This window comes from Dreissena polymorpha, chromosome 5 (assembly GCF_020536995.1).
Source record: "Dreissena polymorpha isolate Duluth1 chromosome 5, UMN_Dpol_1.0, whole genome shotgun sequence".
Lineage (NCBI taxonomy): Eukaryota > Metazoa > Mollusca > Bivalvia > Myida > Dreissenidae > Dreissena > Dreissena polymorpha.
The window spans coordinates 31,586,019-31,613,501 of NC_068359.1; the positions used below are offsets into that span (position 1 = coordinate 31,586,019).

The 27,483-nt window shown below is 35.1% G+C and overlaps 2 protein-coding genes across 2 annotated transcripts in view; both read left to right on the forward strand.

Moving 5' to 3' along the window:
* The window catches only part of LOC127880629 (sugar phosphate exchanger 3-like), a 251,664-nt gene that overhangs the window by 111,143 nt on the left and 113,038 nt on the right, over nt 1-27,483 (forward strand). The gene's annotated exons all lie outside the window — the stretch shown is intronic.
* On the forward strand, nt 14,989-21,766 carry LOC127880633 (uncharacterized). The gene is made up of 5 exons (XM_052427956.1): nt 14,989-15,168; nt 15,938-16,014; nt 18,144-18,201; nt 19,538-19,633; nt 21,572-21,766. The coding sequence occupies exons 1-5, from the start codon at nt 15,046-15,048 to the stop codon at nt 21,641-21,643; spliced, it is 426 nt and encodes a 141-aa protein (XP_052283916.1). The 5' UTR covers nt 14,989-15,045; the 3' UTR covers nt 21,644-21,766.

The window sequence follows — 27,483 nt, forward strand, 5'->3', positions numbered from 1 at the left end:
AAAAACTTTCATCTTATTTAGCCTTTTTATCCTATTTAACACCCTTTTCAGCCTATTTGGACTCATTTACAAGTTAAATACATACGTTGACACATGCACCCTATTTAGCCTATATAGCAAGGTTAGTACATATATTATAACATACATCATATTAAGCCTATTTAGCCTATTTAGCACCCTGTTCAGCCTATTTAGCCTATTTAACAAGTTAAGTACATAGGTTGACACATGAAACCTATTTAGCCTATTTAGCACCCTCTTCAGCATATTTAGCAAGTTTAGTACATGGGTTGAAACATGCATCCTATTAAGCTTATTTAGGACCCTTTTCAGCCTAGTTAACAAGTTTAGTTCATGTACATAGGTTGACACATGCATCCTATTTAGCCCAATTAGTACCCTTTTCAGCCTTTTTAGCATATTTAACAAGTTAAGTACATAGGTTGACACATGCATCCTTTTTAGCATATTTAGCCTATTTAGCACCCTATTTAGCCAATTGAGCCTATTTAGTAAGTTTAGTTCATAGGTTAAAGCATTCATTCTATTTATCCTTTTTAGTTTATTTAGCACCTTTTTCATCATATATAGCCTATTTAACATGTTATGTAAATAGGATGACACATGCATCATATTTAGCCTATTTGTCCTATTTAACACCATCTCAAGCCTATTTAGCCTATTTAGCAAGTTTAGAACATGGGTTGAACCATGCATCCTATTTAGCCTACATAGTCTATTTAACACCCTTTTCAGCCTATTTAGCCTATTAACAAGTTAAGAACATAGGATGACACATGCATCCTATTTAGCCTATTTAGCACCCTTTTCTGCCTATTTAGCATATTTAACAAGTTTAATTCATAGGTTGACACATGCATCCTATTTAGCCTATCTAGCGTATTTAGCACCCTTTTTAGCCTATTTAGCCTATTTAAAAAGTTTAGTACATAGATTTACATATGCATCTTTAGGCTTTTTAGCATATTTAGCAGCCTTTTCTTCTTATTTAGCCCTTTTACAAGTCTATTACATAGGTTTAAAACATGCATTCCATTGAGCCTGTTTAGCCTATTTAGCACCTATTTAGCACCATTTTCTGCCTATTTAGCCTTTTTAACAAAACTAGTACATAACTTGACACAGGCATCCTATTTAGCCTATTTAGCCTATTTAGTACCCATTTCAGCCTATATAGCCTATTTAGCAAGTTAAGTGCAAAAAAGGTTGACACATGCACCATATTGAGTCTATTTAGCTGATTTGGCATCCTTATCAGCCTATTTAGCCTATTTAACAAGTTAAGTACATACCGGTAGCTTGGAACATGCATCCTATTTAGCCTATATAGTGCCCTTTTCAGCATATTTAGCCTATTTAGCAAGTTAAGTACAAAGGTTGACACATGCATCATAACGGCCTATTTAGCTTATTTGGCACCCTATACAGCCTGTTTAGCCTATTTAGGCTACAAGTTTAGTTGAAACATGAATCCTATTTAGCCTTTTTAGTCTATTTAACACCATTTTCAGCCTATTTGCCTATTTAACAAGTCTAGTACATAGGTTGAAACATGCATCCTATTTAGTCTATATAGCCAATTTAGAGGCGTTTTCAGCCTGTATAGCCTATTTAACAAATTCAGTACATAGGTTGGAAAATATATCATACTAAGCATATTTAGCACATTAAGCAGTCTTTTCAGCCTATTTAGCCTATTAAGCAAGTTTGGTACATATGCTGAAAAATACGTTCTTATTAGCATATTTAGCAGTATGTTCCGCCTATAAAGCCAATATTGCAAGCTAAGTACATTTAAAAATACATCCTTTTTAGCCTCTAAAGCCTATTAAGACGCCTTTTCTGCTAATTAAGTCTATTTAACAATTATATGAAATAGGTTCAAACATACCTCATATTTGACTATTTAGAAAACCTATTCAGTCTATTTAGCTTTAAAGAACTCTTATAAAATAGGTGGAGACAATCAGTCTATTATTCACTTTAAGCCTATTGAGCAGCCTATTCAGTCTACCTCGCGAGTTAATTAAATAGGTCGAAACATAATTATTTAGCCTTATAAGAAGCAGATTCGCCTTATAACGCCTTTTTCGAAAGTTTATTAAATAGGTTGAAACATATATAAGAGTAAGCCTTTTCAGGCTAAATAGCATCATAATAAATGCTCAGCCTATTTTGCATTTTTAGCAAAATTTAAATAGGATAAAATATACAGCCTGTTAAGCAGGCTATTGACAAGCCATTTCCACAACGAGTTTGTATGCACCTTTAAGAGCCCCTTTAAGACAACCAAGAGTTATACACTGGAAGCGACCTTGTTATACCTGACCTCCCGTCGGCTGCCTTTCGGACTGATCTAATTTCTGCCCGTGGTTTTAATAAGGGTCGGTGTCACATATAGACTATTAACGTATTATGCGCAATTTATATTAAGAGTGGGCATGCTCATTTAAGGGCCCCTTGCGGACAAACAAGTTTTCCCACAGAAGCGAACTAGTGCATGCTTAACTCACGTCGGCTGCCTATCGGGATAAACTAATTGCGGCCCGAGGTTTTAGTTAGGGTTGGCGTCACATACAGCCTATTATGTGTATAATGAGCTATTTACATTGTGAGTGGATATGCACCTATAACGGCAGCTTTCGGACAAACAAGAGTTATACCCCGGATCCGACCTTAGTGCACGCAGAACTCCCGACGGCTGAAAGTCGGTCTGATCTAGTTTCGGCTGTTATCCCCCGGAAGCGACCTAGTGCAAGTTTTAATCTCGATGGCTGCCTGTCGGGCTGATCTAGTTTTGGCCCGGGGTTTTAATTAGGGTCGGCGTCACCTACAGCCTATTAAGCGGATTATGCTCTATTTACATGGCGAGTGGGTATGCACATTTTAGGGCCCCTTTCGGACAAACAGGGGTTATCCCCCGGAAGCGACCTTGTGCACACTGAACTCCCGTTAGCTGCCTGTCGGGCTGATCTAATTTCGGCCCTGTGTTTTAATTAGGGTCGAAGTCACCTTAAGCCAAAATAGCGCATTATGAACTATTTACATGGCGAAAGGGTATGGAACTTTAAGGGTCGCATTCGGACAAAGAGAGTTATCACCCGCAAGCGGCCAAGTGCACGCTGAACTCCCGTCGGCTGCATGTCGGGCTGATCTAGTTTCGGCCCTTGATTTTGAATGGGTCGGCGTCACCTACAGCCTATTTCGCGTATTATGCATTATTTACATGGCGAGTGGGTATGCACCTTTAAGGTCCCTTTCAGACAAACAAGAGTTTTTCCCCGGAAGCGACATAGTGCACGTTGAACTCCCGTCGGCTGCCTGTCGGACTGATCTAGCTTCGGCCCGGGGTTTTAATTACGGTCGGCGTCACCTACAGCCTATTTAGCGTATTATGCACTATTTACATGGCGAGTGTGTATGCATTTTTAAGGGCCCCTTTCGGAAAAAAAAAGAGTTATTCCCCGGAATCGACCTATTGCACGCTGAACTCCTGTCGGCTTGCTGTCGGGCTGATCTAGTTTCGGCCCGGGGTTTAAATTTGGGTCGGCGCCATCTCCAGCATATTAAGCGTATGTATTATGCTCTATTTACATGGCGAGCGTGTATGCATCTTTAAGGGCCCCTTTCGTTCATATAAGATTTATTAACCGGACGCGACCAAGTGCACGCTGAACTCCCGTTGGCTTTCTGTCGAGCTGATCTAGTTTCGGCCCGGTGTTTAAATTAGGCGTCACCTGCGGCCAGTTTAGCGATTGTATTATGCTCTAGTTACTTGGCATGTGGGTATATACCTATAATGGTTCCCTTTGGACAAACAAGAGTTTTCCCCCGGAAGCGACCTTGTGCACGCTGAACTCCCGTCGGCTGTCTATGGGGCTGATCTAGTTGCAGCCCGAGGTTTCAGTTAGAGTTTGCGTCACCTTCAGCCTATAAAGTGAATAAGGCGCTATTTACATGGTGAGTGGGTATGCACCTATAATAGCCCCGTTCGGACAAACAAGAGTTATTCCCCGAAAGCGACCTAGTGCTCGCTAAACTCCCGTCGGCTGCCTGTCGGGCTGATCTAGTTTCGGCCCGGGATTTTAGGGACGGCCTCATCTGCAGCCTTTTAGCTTATTTGTTATGCTCTTTTTACATGGCGAGTGGGTATGCACCTTTAAGGGCCCCTTTCGGACAAAAAAGACTTATTCCCCTGAAGCGACCTAATGTAAGCTAAACTTCGGTCGACTGCCTGTATAGCTGACCTTGTTTTGGCCCGTGGTCTTAGTAGGGTCGGCGTCACAAACTGCATATTAAGCGTATTATGCGCTACTTTCATGACGAGTTGTCATGAACCTTTAAGGGCCTTTTTTCGGACAAACATGAGTTACCCCGGAAGTGACCTAGTGCATGCTGAACTCACGTCGGCTGCCTGTCGGGCTGATCCAGTTTTTAACCTGGGTTTTATAAGAGTCCGCGTAACATTCAGGCTTTTTATCCTATAAGACGTAATTAACATGGCGAGTGGGTATGCACCTTTACGGGCCGCTTTCGGACAAACAAGAGTTATCTCCTGGAGGCGACCTAGTGCCCGCTAAACTCCCGTCGGCTTTCTGTCGGGCTGATCCAGTTTCAGCCCGGGGTTTTAATAAGAGTTGGCGTCGTATAAAACCTACAACGTATACAACGTCGTATTTAGCGCATGAGACGCTATTTACATGGCGAGTTGGTATGCACCTTTAAGGGCTGCTTTCGGACAAACAAGAGTTATCCCACCGGAAGCTACCTAGTGCACGCTGAACTCACTTCGGCTGCATGTCGGATTGATCTATTTTCGGCCCGGGTTTTAAATAAGGTCGGCGTCAAAAACAGCCTATTTTGCGGGCTAGGCACCATGCACATGGCGAGTGTGTATAAGAGCCGCTTTCGGACAAACAAGACTTATCCCTGGAAAGCGACATAGTGCACGCTGAACTGGCGTCGGCTGCCTGTCGGGCTTACCTAGTTTTGACCCGGGGGTTTAAATAGGGTCGGCGACACATACAGCCTATTAAGCGTATAAGGAGCTATTGAGATGGCGAGCGAATATGAACCTTTAAGGGTCGCTTTCAGACAAAAAAGAGTTATTCACCGGAAACGACCTATTGCACGCTCAACTCTCGACGGCTGCATGTCGGGCAAATGTAGTTGCGGCCGGGGGTTTAATTAGGTCCGGCGTCACCTACAGCCTATTTAGCATATTATGCGCTATTTAAATTGCGAGTGGGTATACAGCTTTAAGGTCAGTGTTCGGACAAACAAGTTATCCCCCGGAAGCGACATAGTGCACGCTGAACTTATGTCGGCTGCCTGTCGGGATGACCTAGTTTCGATCCGAGGTTTTAATTATGGTGTGCGTCACATACAGCCTATTTAGCGTAATAGTCGCTATTTACATTACGAGGTTTAGGGCCGCTTTCGGACTTAAAAGAGTTATCACCCGGAAGCGACATAGTGCACGCTGAACTCCCGTCGGCTGCCTGTCGGGTTAATCTGGTTTCGGCCCGGGGTTTGAAGTTGTCTCTTCTTCACATAAGCCTACTTCGCGTAGTATGCTCTATTTACATCTCGAATGGGTATGCACTTTTAAGGGGCGCTTTCGGACAAACAAGAGTTATCCCGAGGAAGCGACCTAGTGCACACTGAAATCCCTACAGCTGCCTTCCGGGCTGATCTAGTTTCGGCCCGGGGTTTTAATTTTGGTTCGCGTCACCTACAGCCTATTTAGCGTATAATGCGCTATTTACATTGCGAGATGGTATGCACCTTAAAGGGCCACTTTAGGACTAACAAGATTTTATTTTATATAAAAGGACTAGCAATCATGATACATCAACTATCTCCGGAATCCACCGTGAGATTTAAGCAATAAATCGTCTGCTGATCCAGAGTGCGGGACTAGTTAGCATATTAACATTTTGACAATAGTCCGAACGCGTGACACACATTTGAATGGAATGAACATAACAGTGTAAATAAAGAAGAGGATAAAAAACTATCGAAAATAAGTAACAGATAAATGTGGTCATAATAATTCTTATTAATCATGACAACACCTTATTCATGTTAGACTTTTTAAAATTTAATTGACTTTTATCATTATAATTGGTACCACTTGTGGTATTTGGTTACCTATGTTAAGGGTAACTTACTGATGCTCGATTGGTTATTGTCGGCTCGGGTACTACTTGAATGTACCCCGGGTACTCTTAAATAAACTTAAATGCATCTATGGTACGAAAAATATACTGAAAGTAACCCGGAAATTTTTACGCGAAATTGGCCGTTGTCGGCGAATTATTTTAAATTAAGTATGTTTATATTTATGTCAATATTCTGTAAAATTGCCGCTATATTATCGCAACTCTCAATTAAAAAAGCATGATGAGGCAGGCTTTGTTCAAAGAGAATTTTGTTTTGTTTTCCGTAGCGCGTTTTACGTCATCGGATTTTGGGCGGGAATAAAACTCGGTTAAAGTCTAAATTGGCTGGGTACGTGTAAGTATATTTTCTGTACCCGGAGTACATTAAGGTTTAAATGATTTGTTGCTTGCTATCTTGTTAATTAGATTTTGATTTTTTTTTAGTTGAGGCATGCACCGTGTTTGGATTGTGTGCTGTATGTATAATACCTGTAGGGATTGAATCTTGAGTATTGCAAGCAATTAAAAGCAATGAAAAGCAACGGGAATGAAAGATTAGATCGCATACATAGTGCGGATAAATATGACACGTTTGTTCAGGGTTATGAATGCCAAAGATATAATTCAATACCGTTTCAATTATTCGTAATTCTAAAGACTTCGTGCAATCATGACAAACGTTTTGGTCGTTATTTGAAGAGGCGATGAATCTCAAAATAGTTTTTTTGCAAGGCTATTGCAGTCGTAAATTAATACTATATGCAGATCGTTTGTCAATAAGAACGATTAAAAGCTTTATTTGGTTATGATTCTGAGTGCAATTCCATTTGTAGTCTTCTTCATTCAGTGTCAATATTGAGTGGTTGCTAAAAAGCACATTATAGGTCCAATAGAAATACTTTGGTACATTTGATCATTAAATTTAAATGAAATGAAACACTCGTCGCTTTTTAAACAAATTTAACACAAAATTGCAAAACAATATCTGTTAATACAGTACTCGAGCACATGCCGTGTATGACAGTAATCTGGAGAGAACGCCATATATATTAGTTATTCTTAGCTCTCGCTTTTTACTGCTTTTGTGCTTTGTTACAATGTTTGGAAATATGTTCAATGTTTTTTTTGCCATAGAAGACATATTAAAACCGGGTTTCTCCCTTACTAAATTAAACTGGTTTAAGTAAAACTAGTAACCCCTAGACCCGAGGCTTATTAATTTAACTTAAAGATATACATTACGAAGAATACAAGTTATGCCCCCCGACTAACGATGTATGTTAAATCCTCGCTGCAATCGCCGATTGTAAACAAACGGAATGTCGACTATGATATAAGTTGTCCTACTTATTTAATTGCGAGAAAACTGGATCAGATCTGCAATGTGTGCTGTATTTGATTGTTTGGACACTGCCTCATCAATATCATTGACGTGATTCTGAGTGCAAAATAAACATCACAACGTAAAGAACAAGAATAAACACAGTGAACTATCGATAAGAAGCGGCACTGTGCGTCTCTCCGATCTTCGTTGATTTGTTTGCGCATTAGGATACCATTCGTTGACGGTTTGTCCATAGTTCACTTTAAGTTAACAATTTATATGGCGTGTGGTGTAACTGTGACACGCAAACACATGTGTCTCTAACTGGCCAAATTAAGTACCGGTATCGTCCCCCACATTGATAAACACAAGAGAAGAATGAATACTGGCAATGAGAAATGTCATTACGTTCTTGATCTAATTCACGCAGGGGAGAGCAGAATTGATTGAAAGAATGTTAATGAAGCCATTTATGTAGGCAAGATAATGACGATTTTATTGTATACACGCGAACGATTGAAATGGCGGTTTTGAAAGGCACATTATTGTTATCGATTCAATACTGTCCACAATTATTCTACCACACATAACTGACAGAATGGGTTGCGTGTCGTTAATTATGCCAACGGCCGGTAACTGTTCAACCTCACGTAAAAAATACAGTGGAAAATACTATAAGCTTAAATTAATAATCACGCTTTAAAACTTGGATAACCTTGTTTTAGACCATCGCATTGAACCGAGTAAGCTTTCACGGTATGAAATTCCATTAAATTATTGTAAGGCATTTTTTAAGTGCGTGTTTAAAAAGCTATTTTGTTAATGACCAATTTACACTAACAATTTAAACCTTGATGTGCTTGTAAAAAAAACGCCGGATACATTGACAATTAGAGCATACACAGGTGTTAGTGCAAAGTAAGAATTTTAGAATTTCGCATATTGATCTGAACATTAGAATAGTATTGATATGTTACATCCTATTAAGGGCAATATAAAGTACTAAATAGCCTGTGCATTAGGTGTATATTAGGAGCTTATATAAACTATTCACCCGTTAAATTACCCCCGAGATCAAAACTACGCCCGAATGTGTATTCACATAAAGTTATTGTATACCATTTAACTCATTAAGCAACAAGTAAGCGGATATTAAAATATTTCTGATGTAATTGCACAATGAATTGTTTATTAATGAAATAGAAAGTTTGCTGTTTTTGTTCAAAGTCGCTACTTGTCATAACTTCTCGCAGCTTGTAACTCTCCATTGAAATCCAACATAGTAATATTCACTGGAAGGATGTGGTAAGATGATTATAGCAGTGTTTAAGGCTTTACAATGTATAAACTCATTCTATAAATATGTGTTCTATCCAGCCATGGGCTACACTGCATCATATCCATTTGTGACAAGTAAACCAAGCAGTGGCGGTTCGAGTATAACTCCGACAAGGGTAACGGTATCGTCTTAAATGACATTGTGCCGTATTGTCGTTAAAGAAAGTGGTATATGGGAAAGCAACAACTAAATTAAATAATGGTGTATAACAACCTAAGTCTTTTATGCGACGGTTCACTTTCGACAACCAAATCACTGAACGAAGCTAGCGAAAAACGTTTTATTTCTTAAACCTACTGAATAGTGGGTTACATCCAGGAGGTTTAAACCCGCTTACCCTTAGAACGTTATACCACGCAGTGGTTATACCTTTATCACTTTACGGATATGAATTTTGGAATACATGCATGCAAACGGATATTAAAGGACTTGAGGTAGCGCACAGGCGTTGCGTTTAACCCATATTAGTGTCAAACCCGGCTCGAGGCCGATTACTTGGATTAAAATAATCATAAACAGGACAACACGAGACACCATTGAAGGTTCCACAATCTAATAAGCGCCCTCTAAACATGTGCATATCAGGGGATGCCACTCTAACAATAATCCTTGTAATAGGTATAACACAATTACTTCCCTTAGACCATTTATTACTCATAACATGATACCCATATAGTCATTGTAAATGTCTACCAGCACTGACTTATCACACGCAGTGTAAGATGTTAAGTCACTCGAAACAGGTGTTGACGCAAGAAAGCTTTAATGTTTTGGATAGCTGTGTAATCTTCCTTGTAGATGTTTGTAGACACTTGGCCAAATACGTATTCCTGAATAGACTAATGCGATTTCTTAACAATGATTATGAATGCCAATGATTTATCAGTGCTTTATTTAGATAACCTCATAGGAACAATCTAAATGAGTATCTTAATATGAACTTGAGCAGTGAGACCTTTGTTCAAAGATGCAGTGGAAGAGCATTCTCCGGCAACACGTGACAAATGCGACCAGAGAAGCCAGGTTCTCGATAATATGCATGCACAGACCTGGGTTCGTATTCCAGAAGAATCTTAAGTTAAATTTTATTCTTATCCTAAAATTGGGAAATTTTCGTAAGTGTTTCATTTCATATTGCAATAGATTGGCATCAAGATATACATTTAAATAACATCATTATGCCAGTGTTATTTTAGGAATATCCAAAAAACATGTGTTTCCTTATTTAGTAAAGAAATACAAAACATTGTAATTTTGAACTTAAGTGAAATTATTTAAGAAATGACTTAAGATGTTTCTGGAATACCACCCCTGGTTTATTCAAGATAATGCCGAAGAACGGTAACCAATATGTATCTTATGCAATCTCGAAATCCCATCCAGAGTGCTACCCAGAGAAAAATCCGTAATTAGAGCGGTAGTATCAAGTTTATACGCGGTACAGTGTCACAAGTGCTTAACATGGTGTGCCAATATCGCAGAACGCTTACTTCCTTCTGCCCGTGTAGTTATCCCAAAATTGCACTCATGATTGCACTCGCCATTCAAATGTGACGGGTAGACTTCTCATTACAATGGTGAAACTTGCCGCTTGAACAACAAGCAGGCCAATACGTGTACAAGCGTTCCTCGCGTAGGCGCGTCAAACTTTGCAATGCTGAAAACCCTGTATCGTGGGTTAAAGGAATGCGCTTAAAATATAACAAACTTGCTCTGTCACCGAGATCATAAATACTAAAGAGAATGTATTATAGAATTTCATTTTCGGAACTTGATTACCAGTCTGTTTCTTATGTTGCGATCAATACGCTATCACTTCATTAACAGTAAACATAAGTTATTCTAGAATTTCGTTTTCGTACATAGAATACCAGACTGTTTTCGCATATGTTTTGATCAGCATTTGTTTGATAATACATGTGGATGTGCGTATCCTCTTATTGCCTTATATATCGGTGCAATATGATATTATATATTCATTGTTTATACCATATGAATACTGTTTTCATTGACCTCTATGAGATTTATTTCCATAAACAATATCAATTCGATTTAATTGTATGCCTATAAATAATATTTCAAACACATGTGTACATAAAGTTTACTTTTGTATAATGTCGATTTTAACATCGTTTGTTCGCTGACGAAGAGTAATAAATAAATTATATTAAACTATGTATAATAATAATAATAATAATAATAATAATTAATTAATTTGCCAACTTTTGTCAAGGCGTGTTACAACAAATTAAACAAAGCTCGATGAATGTTTCAAGATAAATGCACATGTAAATACCTTGAACGGAACAAGAGCGCTTTAAAACATATCGATACTAATAATAATGATACATATACGAATAATATTAATATTAATAACAATAATATGAATTATAATACCAACAAATAATAATAATAATATTATTATAATTATTACTACTACTACTTCTACTACTAATATTATTATTATTATTTTTAATAATAATAATAAGAAGAAGAAGAATAATGAGAATAATTCAACTAATAATAATAATAATAATAATAATACGACTTATAATAATAATAATAATTCGAACATAACGTTGAATTATTTATGAATGAAATGTTTCGTTTTTCTGACGGCATACTTCTAAGCTTTCTACCCACAGCCAGTACATAAGCTGCAATAGTTTAATTGAGTAAATATACATTTGTGATCACGGACGCCTAAGGATAATAAATCATTTGGAAGCGTTTTTCATTCATTAAAACTGCATGTGAACTCATCGATCCACTGCTCGCACAGCATCTTCTTTCTTAAAGCGTCATCCCCAATCACTGCGGTCAAAGTTTTCAATTTCTTCTCTCATATAGATTATCGTTATTTGCGGTGGCCTGTAATTTTACAAATTTTAACCAAGAATAGTTCCTTTCGCTGATGGCGCTCTTCTGTATTATACCAGCTTTTAATCACCTGTCCTGCTCGTTATGGGCCTGTATGTAGCATCTTTCTGTAGGGCAGTCATCCATGCTCTTACATGCTGTTTGAATACTGCCTGTATCATGTTATGATATCCACGATAAGTACAGGGAGCTTTATTTTCTTTTCTAAGTGGCATACATTATCATAATATAACCATCAATTGGTTGACTCAGTTATTTAATGACTGCGTTGGTGTAAACGACATTCTCTTATAATAATACCCAATTGAATCAGCGAATATCGCGTTTGCACCTGTCTATTACAGATCGTGATAAACTATTAAACATTACCATCCTTAACACCTTAAATTATGTATTGCTTCCATATTATTTACTAACTTTAAAGCACGCTGATTAACTTTTATCATTTAATGAATAAGCCCAATATACAGTTTCAAGTATAAATACTAATAGGCACACTTTTCAGTCATATGCAATTAAACTATAAAGTGGAAACAGAGTTTGCATATAGCCGTGTTATGCTAATGTTACCAACGTAAGGGTTACAAAAAAAGGTACCAAACTCTTATTGAGTTTTAATCCAGTAGCTAGTCAATTGTCTTCAAACCTGTCTTCAAACCCACAATACAAATTAATTGTGTGTGTGTATTTGTTCTGTCCGTCTTAAGTGCATGTTTACTTGTGTAAAAGTGTTGTTGATCATCGTGTTGGTTAATGATTAATTGATCATCGTGTTGATTAATGATTAAAATGGTTCAAGTACAATTTTTTTAACACGGTCGTTTGTTGCGTTATGTAATTATAATACAAACATAACACTTTTTTTTAATTAGTCTGAACATAACCGAATTCTCGAATGACATGCTGGAGTTCAATGCATGTGCCAAATAATATATTAAAAACTTTTGGGAACATAATCACAACCTATTTTATCATTAAGAAAAATATATTTTGATGTTATGTACAGTCGTGTTAAACATGAGTCTAAACAATTTAATTTCGTGGAAACGCTGTTATTTCTCAATTTTCGTAACAGTGAACCATCATGTGTTAAAAACCACTGTTAGCGTCTGACAAACCACCGGGAAGCTTTAAGTAGAACCTTAGTCGCGTGTTTGTGTTCGTTATTCTTACTTGAACCGTACATGAAAACAATGTCTACTTGCGTGAATTCATAATAACGGTGTGGCCAAAACATAAATTACATTAATTTTGTTTCCACAAACCACGCCATCACAATTGCAAAGTTTTTGTCGATTACAACTTTGCTTTGTTATTTGTTTTAATATTTCATTGTGAAATATGAATATGCAAAATACCTGCAAAATCGTCTCAATATCTGGTTGCTGTTAAATTAACACATATAACAATACCGTATGTAGCGAAATTTATCCAAAATTAAATATTTAAATCAGAGAATATGATCAAAATTATCAAAAACATATTCAAATAAAACTCAACTTCAAATAAAACAAAAACGGTTCGAATGGTTTATGATAGTATAACATATTATGATAGGTTGGGTAAGTGGAAAAAAACTCGTTATTTAACCCTGATGTGTTAAGTCAGATGATAATTTCTCAGCATTTAAAAGTGACGCTAGATTGCAATTTCAAGAAATTGTCCAGCAAAGGTAGGGTAATTAAAATGCATACACAAATTAAAATTTGCATACATGTATGTTGTTAGTAGAGCTAATTACGCAACACATAATTCAAAACAATAACGTTAATTTTTAAGTAAAAGCTTTTAGATATTCTGCATATATGATCATAAGCCCCAGTTAAAAGACTATTACATGTTTTGCATAAGCCGAAAGATTGTATTTGAAAATTGAAAAAGCAGCTTTGTCTAGTCACACACTTTTAAGAATAGTGGGACATAAGATTGTTATCACATGCTCATTTGCCGCAAAACTGTTCATCGTCTGATTACCTATGACAAACTTAAGGGACATATTCTATGTTTTATAAAGACAAACATTTAATTTTACTGATTTTTAAATAGAGGAATGAGTATTGCTTGAACACATTTGAAATCTGATCAGTTATTTACAATTTACAGTCTATACGCACATAAACAAATCATGTAAAACAATTACGAAAATTTCGAAATAGCTGTCGAAATAAAACGTGTAACTAAACTCAGGGTTTCAACTCGTTGAAACGTAAAACGCAACCGTCTATCGACGTGATCACGTTTATATTACACGGTGCCTTTATCACGTGACTTTTTTGGATATGTTTTGGGAGAATAAAGCGCGACCCAGTTAAATATTTCACCATTTTTAATGGGATAAAGTGGAGAGCCCGCTCATTCGTAAGACTGTTCTATAGGTATCATGATCTTTTTAAACAAATAAGTATTTTTTCAGTAACATGCAACCGCGCGTTTGAACAGTTAGACAAATGTCGGATTAGTGTGGGGACTTCATACAAACGCGCGGTTGCACTTTACTGAAAAAACACTTATTTGTTTAAAAGATCATGATACCTATAGAAAACTCTCACAAATGAGCGGGCTCTCCACTTTATCCCATTAAAAATGGTGAAGTATTTAAAAAGACAACATTAAAATGTTAACTGAGTCGCGCCTTTTTCTCCCAACACAGATCTTAAAACGCCACGTGGTATAGGCACCGTAATAATAGCTCGTTCAACTTTATAGCGTTTTTAACTTTAGATTTGAATTAACGTGCGGCAGTTTTTTTCGCCGTTTTACAGCCCAACTTTCAGAGGAATAAGTTGGGGTCCGTATGTCCTTCCGTCCTGGCATCCTTCCGAATTTTTGCTACTTACTCAAACTGCAAACACATAAACTTCATATACTTGTATATAATTAGTATATCAAGAACATGTCTTTTTTGAAGATGATGCCTCAGACACATTTTTGGGAAGCATAAGACGATTAGATGGCAATACTTTTGTGGCAGCACAATTTAACATGATGGTCAATGCCTCAGACATCAAGACACTTTTCGACACTAACTGGTTAATGACAAAGTAAGAAAACAAGTATATATCAGTTGATTATTTATAAGCAATGATGGCATTTACATAATTTTAGCTTCCCAGAACTCTAACCTGAAGTGTTTATTACCACCTGATTATAATGCATAATGACTGATGTAACTGATTATATAAAATTAGTCATTGTTGATTCACCTTTGATGGCAGGTTTATTTGTACATATAAAGAATAAATGTACTTTTTTAGGTTGTTTACATCTACTTCCGAATTATTCATGCTTCTTGCTAATGGATCTCCGTTGTCGATCCGATGTTTATCACTGCCCTAAACGAGGGGAGATCATCAGCTGCCAAAAAGTTCCTGACACCACAGCACCTCCAAGCTAACCAAGTTCTAATTACTTGTGTTTTAGAAGGCCACTGGACATTGATCGTATGTTATATTTTTGTGCTTACCTGTTCTCAGAGAGGCCATTGTATATTTAGAAACATCAGTGTCTTTAGCCTAATTATATTCAATAAGTAAATAATTCACACCTTCAGTTAGTGTTTAATTTTTTAATGAATTTTAATGATGATATTTATAGGAATACTTTTCAGCAGAGTTAAACTGTTTTAACTGATGTCCCAAATGTTCTTATTATTTACGCCATAGGCGAAGGGATATAAAATTGGCATCGGACTTTTGTCAGTTATTCCATCTGTCGGTGCTTGACAAACTTCTCATCGCTATTTTTCTGAAACTGTATAAGATATCACCATTAAATTTAATGTAAATAATAAAATTTGTTACAATCATCTGTAGAAGTCCAGAACAAAGATTATTAAAATCATGACTCTTGGGTTATCAATTTTTTCAACTCTGAGTATGACATTTTCCCCCATCTGTAGCTATATTGTTCAAGAGGAAGGCATTCACCTATCAATATGAATTTGATTATTAAATGTAATTATTCTCTAGACTACAATATGTGCGTTTTTAGCCAGTACCCAATAAGTCAGGTTGGGCACTATTACATTTGTATGACTTTAAGGTGCAATAACGCTTATGTTTATTGAATGGTTTGTTTAAAAATATAAATTTGCTTATTGCCATGTTCATTTTATCAATTTCAATCTTCCATGCTTATTAACATTTCAATAACTGTGAATTCAATTTAATAGCCTAATTTGAGCTTGTATTGTTCCATATTTTTCTTCAGGTGCTTGACGTTGCCGGCAAGACTATGACGTTAGTTGACTCCGGAAATGCTAGACATAATGGCTTGACCTTGGTGAGGTAAATATTTCACATACTTTTAATGTAGATAATACTGACTACTGTCAGTTTGGTTTTTGGTATACCCGGCAAAGGAGTTTAGATCATTAAAACTAAGTGTTGGTTGGTCCGTTGGTTGGAGTGTTGGTCCGTCCATTTTAATATGTGCAAGTCTGTTGAGCATGCTATCTGTATCTTTTGCATGAGATTAAACATATTCCTGTATATATTCTTTGTCATCACCATGAAATGTACATGACTTTTCATGCCTGGAGATCCTCAAGTTGAATGAGCTATTTGTTGTTGAATGTTGCTTTTTTCCACTAGACATAAAATGTACTAAGATTGAATAAAAAATTAAAATAAATTTTTAATATGAAATCAAAATGTACAAGACACCCTTTTATTTCCATTGATCCACATGTTCCATATGTGTAGGCGCTTTATTGGAACCAATTTTTATGGAAAAAGCATAACATGTTTTTATCTTGTGGAGCAAACTATTTTTGCCATTTCTCAAGAGATTGAATGTAATAAAATGTATGTCATCTAAATGAACTTTATATGCTTATGATATATTTCTATGCACAGGGATTCATATGTGCATCAAGTATGTGCCTTTGAATTTAACCATGGGAATGGCTACTATGCATGTGACAAAATGGTGACAAAAATGATAATAGCTTAAGTTCTGAAACATGTCCTGGCTGGCCTTGAATGTTATGGTACATGATGGGTTTTCAAAATATATAAGCACAATTAATCAGGACATCAGACAAGCTGGAAGCATTGTTCGATTCACACCATAGAGTTGAAACATAATATTATTTGTATGCCCCCGAAGGAGGGCATTTAGTGATTGGACTGTCCGTCTGTCTGTCTTTCCGCCACACTTTGCATTTAGGTTTCGAAAACTGAACATAACTAAAGATATAACCTTCATATTTGGTATGAATGTGTATTTGGACAAGGCCTTTCGATACGCACAAAAAAATTTACCCCTGTGACCTTGACCTTGAACTTAGGGTCGGCATTAAGGTTTCGAAATACGTATATAGGTTTTGAAAAATACTAATAACTTCTATGTCCCTTGAGATATAACCTTCATATTTGGTATTCATGTGCATATGGACAAGGCCTTTCGGTACACACACAAATTTAGACCCCTGTGACCGTGACCTTGAACTTAGGGTCCGCGTTTAGGTTTCAAAATCTGCATTAAGGTTTAGAAAAATGCTCATATCTTCTATGTCCCTTGAGATGTAACCTTCATATTTGGTATGCATTTGTATATGGACAATGCCTTTCCATACGCTCAAAAAATTTTGACCCCTGTGACCTTGACATTGAACTTAGGATCCTGGTTAGGTTTCGAAATCTGTGTTTAGGTCTAGAAAAACGCTCATAACTTTTATCAAAGCGTTAGTAGTGGGCATATGTCATCCTATGGTGACAGCTCTTGTTTGAGATAATTAAGATATGTATGCATAGATATGATGACATTCAAGAGTGTTGTGGTTTAGAGAAGGGCAGTGTGGACATAATATGTAATAGTTCAATAAACTAATTTCTCGTGTTATCCAGCATTGATGGATGTTGTAATTATTAGTATGATAAGCATCACACTCATAAACCATAACCCATTTCATGACGAGTCACAATACACGGCCTCAATTTGGTTGACATTATAAGCATATTAAGTATCATGAGGATCTAGGTAACAACATAACAAGATAATTTCACAGAAAACTGGAGCATGTCTTTGTCAATCATTGATTGATTTAAATAACCTTGTAGAATATGATTTGTCATATAAAAGAACCGGGTCGCTTGGTTTAAAATGAAGATCACAATCTCGTCCTACAGTTTTGTCAGGGTCTACACATGACAGTGGCTCTCTTTGTTTTTCCTTTATTTATTCTTATAAATTTGAATACTAGTTTACACATGGGCATGGCTGTTCTTAGGTAGCAGGTCACATTTGTTCATATAACTCTTCCTATATTTAATATTCCCTGTTATTGGTTGTGTTATATTTTAGAATTCCCCAATAACTCTTGTATTGGCAGTTTCGGTGTCATTTAAATATAACTAGACATTTTAAACAAGTTTTTAAAATCTTTCAATTTTATATATTTATTATATTTCAGTCATTTTTTTGAGTCCATGGACGAAATGCCTCACAGTTGGACTTCACAACATAGCAAGGTATGATAGCCTATCAAGACACAACCTTTATCTACCGTTCTCTTATTAATAGCTATTAGGTCTAACTGTATATCTTAAATTGAAACATTTGCAGACCTGACCACAAAGTTATATGTGATCACTTTAGTCAATAATGTATTGTTAAGTCAAGATGTACCTTTTGAATACAGTCAACCTTGGTATTAGAGACTTCACAAGGGAGTAACCAAATTTGGTCTTTTGATGAAATTGCCCTTAAAAAAGAACATTCTTGAAAAAAAATGTTATCATCATCAGTATCAAAATCATAGACAGATTCTGTGACTAGGCTATCTTGTCTAACATTTAAATAACATAAAATCAAATAGGTGTTAAACATATAATTTCCTTGCGGTTTTATAACTAGTAGTTATCCAACAAAACATGGTGTATATCTAGTAGTAATTTAACAAAAGACAGGTGTCTTTTTTTGACGATAAATGTGTTATAAAAATTGTGTAAACACAACTTTTTGTCATTTGTTGGAAATGTACAGAACGTTGGTATATCAAAACTACGTGGACTCTTGCGAAAAGCCAAGATACATTTATTCTTTGTTTCATCACACGTTTAGCACGTTGATTAATAGACAAAGAAAGCCAATTTTATTGTCGAGAAATTGTTATTTAAGGCTTTTTGACATGAAGCAGCTTTCCTTTGATTAAATCAAACTAACGATAAATCAGCGATAAAATTTTCAAATTTGACCTAGTAAAAATGCTCAGGGTGAAATTCAAAGTGGTAGCATAAGACATAGGTTGCTTATTTCAAGGGGTCCCATCCACATTATTAAAGGTACTCGAAGACCGCATTTTAAGTCAAATTTCTATCAATTGTTTGTTGTGATCTGTTGCAAACTTAATTTCCAATGTATGTTACTGTTTTGTATATGGCTATTGTGAAACTGTGTGAGCAGTTCTATAAGTGGCAGTTTCTACCTATTGCTACAAAGTAGATTGAGCTATTCTGGAAAAACCAAAGAAATCTGTCCCTTGTCTGCCTTTCCAAAGACACACAATTTCTTCATAAAAAAGAATATTTTCACTATTGAGGTTTATCATCAATATTTAAATAAACTGTTTCTAAGCTGTAATAAAATTGATGTTTTTTAAAAGATTGGTGTAAATCAATAAAGTGTTTAGACTCTAAAGCAACAAGAAAGAAAAAAAGCGAGCATAAAACTACTTGTCACTCATGAAAATATGTTCTGTGTGACCACATGATAATACAATTTTTACACCAACATCAATGAATATGATCTCTGTTTTTGCTTTTCTTATTAGAAGTTAACATAACAATAAATGCTTATTGTCGTAAGGAGGTGGCCAAGCAGACAAATGGTTACGACTGTGAAGTCCATATGTGCCAAAATGCTGCGGATGTTGCGTATGCCTTGACGTTTTCATTTTCTCCGGTATGTCAAAACAACATTTAATTTAATTCATTAAAACAAACAAAGTTACTAAAATATATTCCTCTCCAGATTGCTTAACCATTCCACGGAGCTTTTACTTCAGACATTTGGTAAGATCTATTTCTCAGGTATTAAATTAAACAACCAAAAAAATTGCGTGATCGAAAATATGTTAAATAATAACCCATAACCTGAATTGGCAATTATTATTTATTATTATTTATTTCCCCATGATATATACAAAACTCCTTGACATAAAGCATGCAAGTTGTAATGTTTACTATTAAGTGAAGGATGAAGCCTGTTTATTCAGAAGTCAAAGGTAACAGGGGCTCATAACAAAAAGTTTAATCGGTACATTTAATCATCAGTTGTTTCAAGTAGTTATTTAAATTGCTGTAAATGCCTATGACAAGCTCCATTTAGCAGACTTTCAATTGTGATCCAACATGGTGTTAAGAAAACAACAGATCCAGCAATTTTCATCTCACATAGTGATTTTTCGCTTGCTTCTTTATAGTACATATAGGGGATTGAGGCCAAAAAAAATAAAAGAGAGGTATTTTGTCTTATATGCTATCCATAAATAATAAACCCAGACCTAATGTCATAGATAGCCGATGCATTTTCTGTCTAAAAAAGGCCATTTTGAATTGCAAGTTGACATTTTTATGCTCTGGAGTAGTAAAGGAGGTCTAAAAATAGCACCTGTCCACCCATACGATCCTGGAGTTTCTGTTTTCATTTTTTTTAACATAATATTGTTGCCCAAACTTTCGCTGTTGAATCAACTTGATGTGAAGACAATTGTCAAGAAAAGAAAGTTCATACTTTATTATGGCCAATTCTGGTTTTTTACTGAGAAATATGTATTATCTATTAATTGTGTTTATATGCTCCTCTTTAACTGCTTGCTGGATTTTGCTGAAACTTTAAACAGCTGTGGATTATATCCATTAAAAAGGCGTGTTAATGTTTGCAAACAATTCTTGCTGACTTATAGCCCCATGGACCTTTCCCAGCAGAATAATGGCCATTGTCTGTTCTTTCCATTAGGAATATAATTATTAGCCCTACCTTATTTTGATTTTTGTACCGAACTCCCTTCTTGCCATATATATATTTCAATATTTCATAGCTGAATGACCTTAATGTTATTTTAAGGAAAATATTTTTTATGCAATAAAATTCAGCTGAATTTAATTTAATTGTCTTTGTTTTCTTTTAACACAATATAATAAATGTATGGTACCCAACGTTTGCCAAGCTACGCTTCTTGCTTACCTCGTACTGTGTTATACAGCGTCCTTGAATTAATATTTTGCGAAAATGTAGCTTGAGCCTCATATAAATATACTATCCTCAATAAGGCACAATCTAATCAATATATATTAACAAGTACCTTTCTTTTACCAGCTTCAATATAATAATAGGGCTCATAATATTCAACCCATTCTTAGAGTAAGACTTAGGCTTCTTAGAATTACCAATATTTGTTCATGAAACTTGGAACATAGATAGATGCCAATATGTACATTATGCACGTCATTTTATTTCGTTCCTACGTCAAAAAATATGGTTATAACGGCAACAAATAGACCAGAAATACTGCTGAAAATGGTGGTTTTCTGGATCCTGCGATAACTTTAAAAAAAAAAATATTTTATCCTGAAACTCGGAACATGGATAGATGGCACTATGGACATTATGCACGTCATTTCATTTTGTTCCTACGTAAACATTCTGGTTGCTATGGCCACAAATAAAAAACAAATTCTGACAATGGTGGAATTTCTGACAATGGTGGAGCCGGTAGGGGACTTTTATTGCTTGGCAATAGTCTTGTTTTAACTGGCTTGTTAACATTACATGCTTTTATTGAAGTTACATGGAAACTTAAAAAAAATGTGTAAGCTTTTGTTGTGTTCTCTTTTCCAGAACAAAGTTCATGCCATCCGGAAGGCGATGACATTTGAGATACTTACTGGAGCATTGATGCCCAGAGAATAATGCGAACAGTTTTGTAGATCACGCACTGTTTTGACCATAGATCAAGTGATGACATATATTTGTTCAAACTGATTGAGAAATTTTGATGCATGCTTAAAAAGCATCAATATTATTTGTGGATCAAGGCAGAGACCTGTTGGTATACGTTATGCATTCATGTTTGCCTCAAAGGGTCTCCCTGTTGTGTTAAGTTTGTAAATATTTGTTTCTTGCACAAACCCTGTTTAATTGGCCACTGAATTAAAAAAAATCGTGTTTGTATTACTATGCTTTTTTAAGCCAGTAAAAAGGGCGATATAATTATTGAGTGTCTTAACTGAACTTAATTTTAAGGTCACCTGAGCACAACGTGCTCATAGTGAGCTTTTGTGATCGCCTTTTGTCCGTCGTGTGTTGTGCGCCGTCAACATTTGCCATGTTAACTCTCTAGACGCCACATTTATTGTCCAATCTTCGTGAAATTTGGTGAGAAGATTGGTCTCAATGATATCCCGTAAGATTCGAAAATGATTACCTTTGCTTGAAAAACATGGCTGCCAAGGGGCGGGGGATTTTTCCTTATATGGCTATAGTAAAATTTTGTTAACACTCTAGAGGCGATATTTATTGTCTGATCTTCATGGAACTTGGTCAGACGATCCATCCCAATAATATATTAGACGAGTTTGGAAATGATTATTGATTATTGTTTATTGAAAAACATGGCCGCCATGGGGCGGGGCATTTTTTCTTATATGGCTATAGTAAAACCTTTTTAATACTCTAGAGGCCACATAGCTGCCAAGGGCCGGTGCATTTCTCCTTATATGGCAATGGTAAAGCCTTTTTAACACTCCAGAAGCCCCATTTATTGTCCAATCTTAATGAAACTTTGTCAGAAGATTCATACCAATAATATATTGGACGATTTAAAAAATGATGACAGTTGCTTGAAAAACATGGCCGCCAGAGGGGGGGGGGAATTTTTCCTTATATGGCTATAGTAAAACCTTGATAACACTCGAGGAGCTACAATTTTTTTCAAATCATCATGAAAATTGGTCTGAATATTTGTCCTTATGTTTCTTGGACTAGTTTGAAAAAGGTTCTGGTTGCTTTAAAAACATGGCAACCAGTTGGCGGTGCATTTTTTCTTATATTGTTATATATTGCTTTAGTAAAACCTTGTTAACACTCTAGAGGCAACATTTATTGTCAGATCTTCATGAAACTTGATGAGAAGATTTGTCCCAATGATATCTTTGATGAGTTTGAAAACAGTGCCGGTTGGTTGAAAAACACGGCCGCCAAGGGGGGCGGGGCTTTTTTCTTATATTGCTATTATAATACCTTGCTATCACTCTAGAGGGAACATTTATTGTCCATTAATCATCATGAAACTTGGTCAAAAGATGTTGGAAAATGGTTCCGGTTACTTAAAAAACATTGCCTTCAGTGGGCGGAGCATTTTTCCTTATATGGCTATATATGGCGTTTGTAAAACCTTGTAAACACTCTAGAGGCCACATTTATTGTTCGATCTTCATAAACCTTTATCAGAAGGTTCAACATAATTATATCTTGGATGAAAATGGTTTTGGTTGGTTGAAAAGCATGGCCACCAGGGGGTCGGGCATTTTTTCCTTATATGGCTTTAGTAAAACCTTGTTTACACTCAAGTTAAATATTCTCGAAGTTTAATGTAGTAATATTTATTTCGCAGAAAATTACTTAAAGGAGAAAAAACTGTTAATAGCTATAATTGTTTGAATTCCAATCAGGAGTGCACTCTTAATTACTCCAACTTTCCCTTATCAGAAGCCTTAGCACAAATCAATACACATCTCTGAGTGAACATTGATGGTTTAGTAAGATTAGAAACTTTATACCTTGTTGTGCTATTCCTTTGATGTGTGGCACCATAGATTAGAGAAGATATAATTTTTGAGGCACACAGTTTATTGATGAGGTCTAAATTTGTTTGTGTGATTATCAAAGAATTTTGTTTTAAAATGGATTTATGGAATTTTTAAATGGAAATTTAATTGCAAGGTGAGTCTGTAAAATAGTTCATGTTTGTTAAAAAAAACAAGGCTCTCAGGCGGGTGGTAGTTTTTTATGTCTTCAGTTGCTTATTGTGAAACATTGTGAAAACTTTTAGTCACACTGTTAGTTAAATCTTAATGACATTTGCTCTGTACAAATGTTGATTTCATATCTTCATTTTGTTAAATTTATTAGTTTGAATAATATCATCTTCAAATATGGTGACAATCTTATGAGCATAAAATTTATTGCTCATGGTGAACTTTTGTGATGACATTTTTTCAATTGTCTGTCTTCCCTTGTGTGTCATGAATATTTGTCTTGTCAGCACTGTAGAAGCCACATTCATTGTCGGATCTTCATGAAACTTTGTGAATTTTGTACCAATGATTTCTATGGCGAGTCAAAAAATTTAAACAGGCCTAATATCCAGGGGGCCATTTGTTGTCCATTCTTCATGAAACTTGTTTAAAACTTATGTTTTTATAATATCTTGCTTTTCTTGGGCTTCACATAAAAGGTCATTTCCTTTTATCTCAGATGAGCGACTTTGGGCCTTTCAACCCTCTTGTTTTTATTTGGCGTTACTCATAATCTGACAGACTAGCCTCCTTTAAGTTGGTGGATGGGGGAGTTATATAGGACTTACTATGTCTAGTCATTCTCTCTGTGTTAAAATTAACTTGGGTAGAAATGTAACATTTTAAGATGTTTGTTTAGCTTTACACAAAAGCTCACCCATGAGTGTGTTGTGTAAAAGTACCTCATGGCTTCCATCAAAGTAAATGAGTCAAGGTCCAACTGTTGGGATTGTCGTCACTTTAATATGATAATGTATAAAGGGATTTTAACATATATTAACTTATTTTACATGATTGATGATGGGTGTTTTGACATTATTGTTTTTATTGTTTCTTTTTAAATATATGTGCATGATTGTTAATAATTTTGATTGATTAATCTACGTAATTTTCTATGTAAATATGTTAGTTCTATTTCATTTCTATTTTCATAAGAACTTTATCTGTTTATAATATGAATGGTATTTCTAATATTTTAAATTGGGTCACAATTATGTCTAGTCAGCTTTTCTTTAATATAGATGTTTTATTAGTTTAATATGTATGTGATGTGTTCTATACACCTGATGATGTTTCAGTGATAAAGATAATCAAATAATTAGTTTTGAATCAATAAATTGCTTTGATTTTTTTTTAGATTACCAAAAACATATTTGATTGCTCTTGAAATAATGGTGTATTTAAACAGAGACTCAATGCTGGTTTAACAAATGAGGAACATAAAAGTATATTGTTATTGTTAAAGTATACTAGCTTATACTTTCCAAATTGTTGCAACATGACCGAATCAATCGATAAAAATCGATTGTATTGTTTCCAACAGATTGTTCAGAACAAGTGGCTAAATTAACCTTTTTAATGTTATATATAATTACATAGTGTCGGCAGTAATACTTATTTTTTTCCAAAAAGGAAGTCTTTAATAAGGCGGTTACAGGAGAGAGAGTATATATATATATATATATTTTTTTTTGTAAAAGGTTAAGCCTAATGACTGTCTATTGTTTTATTTCGGATAGATAGTTTGGAACAAGGCCCTTATAATCTTTATTTTGCATGGTTTCTATTACTTTTGGTTTTGTATATAATTGTGTAGTGTTTACCTTAATACTTTCTTTTGTTCAAAAAGGAAGTATTTTTAGTAAGGCGTTTACAGTAGTACAAAAATATGACTTTTTATAATGTAAGCCTAAAGGCCGTCTATTTTTTGGTTTTGGATAGATAGTTTGAAACAAGGGGTTAATAAACTATATTTTGAATGGTTTATATTAATTTCTGTGTTGTATATAAAAAATTTTTTTATAGTTTTTGCCTTTATACTTTTTTTTTAAATAGAAAGTCTTTAATAAGGCGCTAACAGTAGCATATAAATATGGTATTGTTGTAAGAAACAAAAAACACGTGCTGCATTTTATCTGTAAATGTTATGATTTAATGTGACTTGTTTTATAAAAAAAAGCCTTGTGAGAAATAATTTCAATTATAAATATTCATTAACTTGCAAAATATCAGTTCTTCACGCATCTTGCAAAACATGTCATATCTGACAAAGTCTAGTTACTTTTAAATTAAATCTCGGGTTATCATTTATTACAAAAACATAATGCATCACTTTACAGATAACAAAAAAGACCATTTGGAGTTTGTATTTACAGTATCATAGAATTATTTCCCCTACCGGTTTCACTCGAGGGAAATTATGTTTTGCGCTCTATGCGTTTGTCTGTCTGTCGGTCACAGTTTTCTGGATCCTGCAATGACTTGTTCTTCATACTTTTTCATGAAACTTGAAACATGGATAGATGGCAATATGGACATTTCATCTGACAATGGTGGAGCTGGTAGGGGACATATATTGCCGGCAATAGTCTTGTTTTTTATTTATTAAATTAACAAATTTGTCTTTGCAGTTGATAGTGTAGTTGAATGAGAGAAACTGTACATTATACTATTAAAGCGAGAGTGTTGTTAACGAATTTTGCCTTTGGACAACACTTGTTTATGTTTATTGTTATATCTTAATGCATGTGCAATTTTTGCTCAACATTGTGATTATTAATATTTGTGTTGTTTTTATTAACATATAATTATTTTGAGTACTGTTTGTTCTGATATACATTTATTAACATTACAACCAGGTATGTGTATAATAGTTTTCATTAATCTAGTATTTAACATTAAGTCAAGTGTGACATTAATATAAAAAACAAGACCGACATCAAATACGGATAAGAAAGACTATGCATGCCACAACATCTAGTGACATGTGATGCAACCTTCAGTTGTGAGACCTTTATTATTTGGTAGTCATTGAAAAACATTGTTGGCAACAGGGATAATTTGTATGCACCCGGATCGAATGATCGGGGGTATGTTGTTTTTTGGCCTGTCTGTCTGTTTTTGTATGTGTGTGTCTGTCCTAAAACTTTAACCTTGGTCATAACTTTTGTAGTATTGAAGATAGCAACTTAATATTTGGCATTTTGAGTGGTGAAAGATCGAAGTCATTCTTCAAGGTCAGTGGTCAGATATGTGGCTTCAAACGGGCGCAGTAGGGGGCATTGTGTTTCACAAACACAGCTCTTGTTTACTATTTGAATGAATTCTTAAAATAATTTCTGCTAAAATATAATGTTTGGTACTTAACAAATGAGAGCATTCCTCAGACAGATAATTATTGAAAAGCCGTACATATCTCAGTTTTACGTTTTAATAAATCTTTGATGTTGTGTAATACATATAGGCTGTTTTGTTAAATATATGTATGTGATGCTGTGAACGTGAAATGTATAATGATGACTATTAATTAGTATCTAAGTTAAATGAAGTTCAATTAAAAGGTGTATACAATTGTAGAGCATATGGAATTTGTTTTTTGTGTTTCCTTCTGCTCAAAAATAATGTTTGGTACTTAACAAATAAGTGCATATATTACTCAGGTAGATAATTATTGAAAAGCCATAAAAATCTAGTCAGTATTTACGTTAAAATTGATCTTTGATGTCGCGTTATACATATGTGCTATTTTGTTAAATATATATGTGATGTTGTGAAAGTAAAATTGTATAATGATGACTAATAATTAGTTTTTAAGTTAAATGAAGTTCAATTAAAATGTGTATACAATTGTCAAGCATATGGAATTTGTTTTTTGTGTATCCTTCCCGTACATATTTTAATTATTTTCTTCAAATGGTTTTGATGTTGTTTTTAAATACGTCAACATCAACAATT

Bases quoted from the DNA above. Each gene is read 5' to 3' on its own strand.
- LOC127880633 (XM_052427956.1), top strand. From the start codon at position 15,046: ATGTTTATCACTGCCCTAAACGAGGGGAGATCATCAGCTGCCAAAAAG. The intron at 18,202-19,537 runs GTATGATAGCCT...TATTGTCGTAAG, and splicing joins GGACTTCACAACATAGCAAG to GAGGTGGCCAAGCAGACAAA. The intron at 19,634-21,571 runs GTATGTCAAAAC...TCTCTTTTCCAG, and splicing joins TGACGTTTTCATTTTCTCCG to AACAAAGTTCATGCCATCCG.